Source organism: Solea senegalensis, linkage group LG4 (assembly GCF_019176455.1).
Source record: "Solea senegalensis isolate Sse05_10M linkage group LG4, IFAPA_SoseM_1, whole genome shotgun sequence".
In the NCBI taxonomy this organism is placed as follows: domain Eukaryota; kingdom Metazoa; phylum Chordata; class Actinopteri; order Pleuronectiformes; family Soleidae; genus Solea; species Solea senegalensis.
In genome coordinates this window covers 25,360,705-25,368,213 of record NC_058024.1, presented here as the reverse complement: position 1 = coordinate 25,368,213, position 7,509 = coordinate 25,360,705, and the positions used below count along the sequence as shown (strand labels likewise).

The window sequence follows — 7,509 nt, the reverse complement described above, 5'->3', positions numbered from 1 at the left end:
TTGGTTTTAACGAAGTCACACGTGTGCTCCTATGCTGAGAAAACAAATCCGTTTGCATATCGTGCGCAGCAGTGTCGTCACAAAAGCGGAACCCCTTAAAGCGCTGTTCCATGGGCAAAGGAAAGGGGTGCATATTAGCAAAAGAATCAAAAAAAAAACGGCAAACAAATGTCATAATATCGTGCTTAATAGGATGAAAATCTGCTTTTTAGAGCATATTTGTGTTGTCACAAGGGTCCATATTGCTGATCTTTTAAATGATACATAATTACAAAATATAGAGTATCTCTTTACAAAGTTTCTTTTGTCGTATTGTACAATTTACAGCATATCAACTATGAAATATTAATCAGGATATTCTTAAATTTAAAATAACCTGCCTGCTAGTGCATTTATCACAAATGTTTGTTGTCGCTTTAAAAGTACATATCTCAAGTTGAACGACGCTAAGAAGTAGGACAGTGAGTTCCTGCATAATCACTGGCGTTTTTTTCACCTTTTCCACTCAATCTGTTCACCAACCACAGAGGGATCGAGTCTGCAGCGACTACGGGAGGAGATATGACTTTCTATGCTTGCATTGAAAACTTGCATGATATGCTGAACCTTAATAAAGTGACTGAGGTAATGACATCGTACATCTGATTGTCATCACCCTTAAAGACCCGCCCTCGTACTGTCTCTCACACCTTTGCCAACTGGTCCATCTCCCGCTGGCATCATTGTCCTGGCCTGTGATTGGCTGTCGGTTGAAACCCCCGCGTGTCAACTCCAGGTTCAAGGCCTTTGACAAAAGAGGTTTCAGTCAGTCTCAGTGACCTCCTCTCACTGGCAGGTGGAGAACAATTCAATGAACGGGACTAATGTGTCTTTCTTCCATATGCCTTTTCTCTTCAAGGTAAAAGGCACTTCTTTTGGTTGGAGCCAACAGATGCATTACTTTTTTTTTTTTTGTTTTCATAGGTTTGAGTCTGACAAGGGTTCTAATTTTGCAGAATTCTCCAGCTACTGCTATAAAGTCGTGATGCAGATCATCTCGTCTGCCAGGTCCTCCTCGTAAGAAGCTCGATGTTCCGTCTCGGGCTCCTCGTCGCTGTAGCTGGCTGCAGTGTCCTGCAGCTCGTAGTCTCTCGGAGTCAAAATGGGGAACACGGTGACTCCGTTGACCCCCCGGGTCATCCCTCCGTTCAGCAGGTGGCTGGCTGCGCTCTCCATCTCGTCTATCGTCATCTCGCACGCGTCCGCTATCTCGTGCTTTGTGGCAGCGACAAACTTGGGATCCTTGGCAAATCTCCCGAGCCCCTCAGATATCAAAACCTGCTCGACGGCACACGAACAGAACAAGTTACATGTGTTGCTCAGTTGGTGGTGTTGCTGGTCTTTGAAACAACGGAAGATAAGTTTAGGCCCAGTTATTTAGACAGAAATTCTGCAAACAAAGAACTAAAACAAGGAAATGTGATAATTATGATAATTATGTAAAACTGAAACGCTATAATAGTGTAATGTGTATACAATGATAAATACATGATAAATTTGTGGAGGTGCAAATCTGACAGCCTACAGCTTAGAGTAAGGTTTTTAAAGGAACTTCTTCAAGCTGGATGTTTAATTTACTTAGAGTTGATGCAGTGGATGACAGAAAGACTGCTGCCTGTGGACCTGAGAATTAAGACATGATATACTGTATGGGACAGAAACTCACCGCTTCCACAAGGCTGGTGGCGCTGCCTCTCTTCTGGTGGTACTGGTTGTGATATTCTGGTGGCACCTGCAGGTGGACAGGTGAGTACATCCTCTGGGAGAACTCTGGGTCATCTGTGTACCAGGAGCTCTTTCGCACAGACACTTGGCTGCTCGCAGCGCTCTCCCTGTGCGGGTGGTCCACACGGATGAGGGGGGTGTAGTAGGGCGACTGGTCTTTGCTCGCTGGGGTGGCGGGGGGAGTTGCCCAGGAGCGGGTGGAGCGTGTCGGGGAGAGGCGGTGGGCTCTGCTGGAGTCCAGACCTGCTACAGCCATCACCTGACAGGTCAGGAAAGCATCCTGAATATAAGCTTTACACACAGAGCTGCATCACAGGTAGAGGATTATCAGATAATAACATAAACGATGTGAGCAAGCAGCCTATGTGTTACCTGGTGCTGCATAAGGTGCAGTGGTAGAGCAGTACGCTGATGTGGAAGCTCGTCTTGGCTACTTTGTCTGCGCAGACACTCAAAGTTGAAGGATGGCCTCCTGTTACCTGAACAAGCTGGCAGTGGACCCATAAGTGACATCGTGCAGAAAAGCTTTAGCAGCATGCAAAGATTCAACTCAATGGGGAATTCTGGGATTTTTCAACCTGGGTTCTATGTTTATAAAAGTGTGCGTGAGTGAAGAGTAACGTCTTCCTGCAACAACTCGCAAGGCTAAACTTCCTACAAAAATGTTTTGAGCCATTTATTAGGTAAAAATCAATATTTGGCACTTTTCCACTAATGCGACTCGCTTCGGCACGGCACAGCTATTTTGCTTTTCCATTAGCGATAGTACCTGCCCTGGTGAGGTTCCAAGCGAGCTCAGCCAATATAGTGTGTGGAGTCGTCCCACTGATTGGTCAGAATGCCGTCACAGGAAGTGGCACAAGAATCAAACTGACCAATGCCGAACTGTAGATCAGTTAAAAACACTTAAAAAAATCCTGAAAACGTGTGCTGATCGCCAACATTTAGCATTAGAAATGTCTTAAAATCTCCTCATTTAACAGAAGAGTCTGGTGTATTTAGCAATTGAACGATTCAAATCTTTTTAATGAACTGATTCTAATGATTCCGTACATTGAAAACAACTGTTTAACAAGTCACTAGTTGCTCGTATGTGTGTGTCGCGTGTCAAATGAAGTCACGGCAGTTTCATGCAGCCGTGCTGTGATGACTCCGCCCACATTGAGGAGGTACTTCATTGTAATGGAAAACCAACTAAACCGTGTAGAGTCGAGCCGTGCCGTGCCGAGGCGAGGCGAGGTAGAATGTTCTGATCCTACATGTTTTAGGATTTAGGAAGTACTATTCATTTATACACCTGCATTTAGAAATATAGGGCCCAGGGTGAAAAAGCAGGAATTCCCCTTTAATATTACAAACTCTCAGCAATATGAGATTGAGTATGTAAAAGACAAGGCATACACTGTTACAAGTTGTGTGTGTGTTTGTGACTGGCTGCATACCTTATGGAACAGTTTCTTTTCCTTTGAAATGATTTAAAAATGGATACTTTTCTATTTTCAATGTTGTGACTCTATCACATACTGTATGTGTGCAGGTGTGGAGAAGACACTTACCTTGAGGTGTGGCAGGAAGCAGCCGTCTCTTCGGCGACCTCCGCGAGTCGCGGTAGAGAGGCTGCTCGTCATCGTCATAGTAACTCTCGGGGTGATGGTAACCTTTGGGGGTCTCGTACTCTGCGTCACTGTTCTGATACCTGTCGACATGTTGACTGAAGTGAATGTTGGGAGAAATGCTTTGGCAGGACATTTTCCCCCTCATCTGATTAAATAGTGTGATGAGGGGCAGGGTCAATTGGCCATTTAGACAAAATCACTCATGGAAATGATCAAGTTAATGAACATTTAGCATTCTGTTTGTATTAGTACACTGTTAAGTCATTGTGCGACAGCAGCGGGTCAGTGGTACAGCAGATTGTTTTGTGGTGGATTTGATCCCTCGTCTACTTGCCAGCGTGTCCCTGAACAACACACTTGACCCTAAGCTCCTGACAGCTGTCACGTTGGATACAAGCATCTGCTTGTATCTGCCAAATGACTAAATGACTGTTTTGCATTTTGAAACAGAACTACACGAACTAAGAAGAACGCTACGCTGCCCTCCACCCAATGTATACACTAGCTATGAGGAAGAAGGAATGAGAGAGTGGGAGAGTAGGGAGTTGTGAGAGCGTAAACATCTTTTCTAGTATGCAAAGGCCACTGTTGTTCTCTGACACGCATGGGAAAGGGACGGGTGAGTGTGGAAGTCCTCGTTTGTTGTCGTCTGAGTTGTTGTTGTTGTTGTTGTTGTACTCTGCAGTGCAGTCTCACCATGGGATGTCACTAATTCTTACACACTGGACCTTTAACCGAGCGACCGTTATCTCTGTTCCTTCTAAAACATGTAAAACAGCTGCTGTGCAATATAATATAATAACTCAGAATGTTACCTGTCCCCCGACAGCATACTGTCATCTTCATAAAACTCCTCCCCGCTGTAATACTCTCCAGACAAGCGATCTTCATCAAACTCCTCCTCCCTGCGGATGGTGGGGTGGTGTCCATCTGCTCCCTGGGACCTGAAGGGAGGGAGGTCAGGGGTCAAAGGGGTCAAAGTGAGCACATTTCCTCTGTTCAGAGAGAGGGAGGGGCAGTCACTGGAATAGGGCCATGCACTGCCATGCAGACACAAGCCTCCAGGGGGCAGCAATTCAATTGATCACCCTTATTAATATGAACCACAATCAAACGACAGGACAGCAGGCAGAGGTTTCGTGCTGAAGAGCATCACTCTGTCATCTAAACATCACATCCTTTATCAAACGAATGTTCTGGTGAAATACTTTTGACGTGACAAGTGTAAAAACCTTTAAGACATTCTCTTACACGTCCTTCTCAAGCGCTCCTGGTTCCATCTTCAAAGCAAACACGCCACTTTGACACATGCATAAAACAGGGCTGCTTTCAGCAATATGCTGGCCACTTAAACGTCTCCTTCTACTTCAAAGCATTGATGAAAGTGCATTAAAACAAAGGCGGACAGTAACCAGACAAATGGTTAGCCAGCATAAAGCTCATAACACTTAGCACTCAGTGGGGGTTGCAGCCATTCACTCCATCTAAAACCAGGTCAAAATGCAACAAATAAAAATAAAAGTCCCATTACTGTGAAGACAGTCCTAGAAAAACAACATACCTAACATAGGTCTCATAGTAGCGCCTTCTGTCCAAGAAAGCAGAGGGATGGTCGAGAGAAAGCATTTTGGTTAGGAAGGACAAAAGGGAGGAGAGAACAAGGAGAATATGGAGGAGAGAGAGTGACACATATATATTATACAGTATATGAATCATATACAGCATTCTCATATATGTGTATGAGGAGGAGAGAGTGTGATGTGGACGTCGGCCTCAGCGTTGGTTGACAATTCCATTTCCTATTATTAGGATAAGAAACCAGCTAAATAATATCTATTTTTGAATTAAACCAAATCACCGCAGGTGTGATGTATGAGGTACTTAAAAGAGAGCATTAGGAGTCAGGAGAAAAGTGTCCTGTCAGTCATTTATGAAGTTATGAGAGCAGGCTTGGGCCACTTGGTGAAGTCGTTAGCACACTCGCCTTAACAGCAAGAAGACCCGGTTTCCTCCCACAGTGTGAGAGTTAATGGTTTTTTATCTCTATGTGGCCGTGTGACGGACTGGCGACCTGTCCGGGGTCTGACCCCGCCTTTCGCCCTATGTCAGCTGGGATTGGCACCAGCGTCCCCTGCAAACCTCATGTGGAGGACAAAGTGGGGAGAAATAGTTGTGTGCAACAGATAATGTCCTCAGAAGTCGTGTTTTCTGTTTCCTGTTTTCATTCTTCTGTCATAAAGCCTGAGCTACATGAAAAACAGACTCAGGTTAACGGTGGAGCCAGAGAAGATTTTCAAAAATGACATTCAAAACTATAGAGCGTAACTTTTGAACATAAACAAACGTCTGTTACATTCAAACTATTGTCAGATAAGTCTAACAGCTCCACAAGGCTCTATCTGAGTTCCTGTGTGTTTAGCTCTCTTAAGATCTCACCAGCGAAATGCCCATGCTGCACACAGGAAGTGACACATTTTATGTCAAGACAGACGGAGGCAACAACGTCATCGCTCTCGTAAAGCCAGATGGTTGCAGACACAAAAAAGTGAATTCTACCTCTCAAAAAAACTGGTCCTTCAGCAGGTGGACAGGATTAATGCTTTTTTTGACCCGCCCGCCCACCCCTGTGCGCCAGTGTAGACACACAAACACTCCCTCATAATTATATTACATCCATCCTGTTCACCAAAAGCAAACAGGGGCAGAAAAATAACTTCCAACAACAACAATCACCAAACGTAACGCACTGCAGCCTTCAGATGAGGATTGATTTTTTTTTTTCTCATTACATTTTGGCAGCAAAACAACTCCCACCACACAATTATTGGTTCAACCACATTTGAAACGCCGATTCCCAGGAGCTCTACATGTTTCTAAATCAAATGGATGAAGGTCAGCGTTTGAATACCTTTGACCCTGTGGTGTGCGGGGCTTGTCGTAGTCATAGTTGTAGTTGTTGCGTAGGCCTGGGTAGCCGTTGGGAGGCGCGTGATCGTAGTAGCGATGGTGTCCTCCGTTGGGCAGAGTGGACACGTTGGCGTTGTTGAGGTTGATGTTGGTGGATTTGGGAGACTTGCCGTAGGAGTTGTGGTGTCGGTTATGGTGGTGGTGGTGGTGGTGGTGATGATGGTGGTTGGGATGGGACATGGCGTTGGCTCGAGACAGGCGCCCCACCGGCTGCTCCATGTGGGCGTAGTGAGGCGGAGGCTGCACCTGCAGGGGGCGCTGCGTGGCGTTGGTCTGATGGCCGTTGGAGCGCCGGTGGCCGCCGTTCATGAGGTGGTTCCCAAAGAGGCCGCCATTGCGCTGTGAAGGAACACTCAAAGTAAAACCATCTCGGCTTGACACAGTGCAGCAGGACAAACATGTGCTATTGATGTTAAGTCTGCGAGGAGCTGATTTTTCTCTCCAGAAAATTTATGAGCAAAAACAAGTTCAGAAGCTGGTTTTATGGCACATGACAATGTGAGCAAAATGAATGCTACTACTGAGGGCAAAACCATAGCCTGCACATAAACATGGACATAGTCTTCTTTCAGGGCCAACCACTGATGGTAGTTATTGAAACCTGGACGTTCACAGACATCAACCAGGCACCGACTGGACGATACTAGCCGTCAGTTACGCTGGTGTCCATTTATGTGTGCCGTGTTTCTATTTTCCTTATTTATAAAATGTACATCAGTTAAAATTTGACATTATTTGCTATTAGAGAAAAGCTGAAACTAGACCATTAACTCCTCAGGAACATGCTTGATAAACAATGTGATAAATTAGGTGTGATTTAGTCTCATTTTCCCATAGACTTCCATTTAAACAGAGTTCTTTTCCATAATCAGTGGAGTGGCCCCCTGGTGGCGAACTGCTTCTGCCTTCCTTTTCAACTACGTCCACTTTATATACAGTCTATGGGAAACTTTAGACAAAAGCAAAATAAACTAAATGGGGGAAAAAATGAGTGCATTCCCTTTTTATAAAGTTCTCTGCACAGTATATTATTACCGTTGATCACTTAAAAGCACAATATTAATGTTAATTTTGCCAGAAACATTCGTCCTCAGGTAAAATCAAAGCAGGTTACCCTGTAAATTTCCTCGTCTTCCTCTGGAATAAAGTCTACTAGTTCGTC

The 7,509-nt window shown here is 44.9% G+C and overlaps 1 protein-coding gene across 15 annotated transcripts in view; it reads right to left on the bottom strand.

The window, feature by feature from the left end:
- cacna1da (calcium channel, voltage-dependent, L type, alpha 1D subunit, a) overlaps positions 1-7,509 on the bottom strand; it is a 61,925-nt gene continuing 54,416 nt past the window's right edge. For 12 of the 15 annotated variants that reach the window (XM_044022950.1, XM_044022953.1, XM_044022955.1 and 9 more), the window contains 8 exons: positions 7,462-7,509; positions 6,289-6,686; positions 4,942-4,968; positions 4,196-4,324; positions 3,321-3,460; positions 2,137-2,264; positions 1,706-2,023; positions 1-1,317 (listed from right to left, as the gene is read on the bottom strand). The exon at positions 7,462-7,509 is cut by the window's right edge and continues 69 nt beyond it. In XM_044022950.1, the coding sequence (XP_043878885.1) occupies positions 1,012-1,317; positions 1,706-2,023; positions 2,137-2,264; positions 3,321-3,460; positions 4,196-4,324; positions 4,942-4,968; positions 6,289-6,686; positions 7,462-7,509 (1,494 nt within the window). In that variant the 3' untranslated portion in view covers positions 1-1,011. The remainder of the gene's footprint in view (positions 1,318-1,705; positions 2,024-2,136; positions 2,265-3,320; positions 3,461-4,195; positions 4,325-4,941; positions 4,969-6,288; positions 6,687-7,461) is intronic. The other 3 variants (XM_044022952.1, XM_044022951.1, XM_044022954.1) reach the window with 3 other exon arrangements.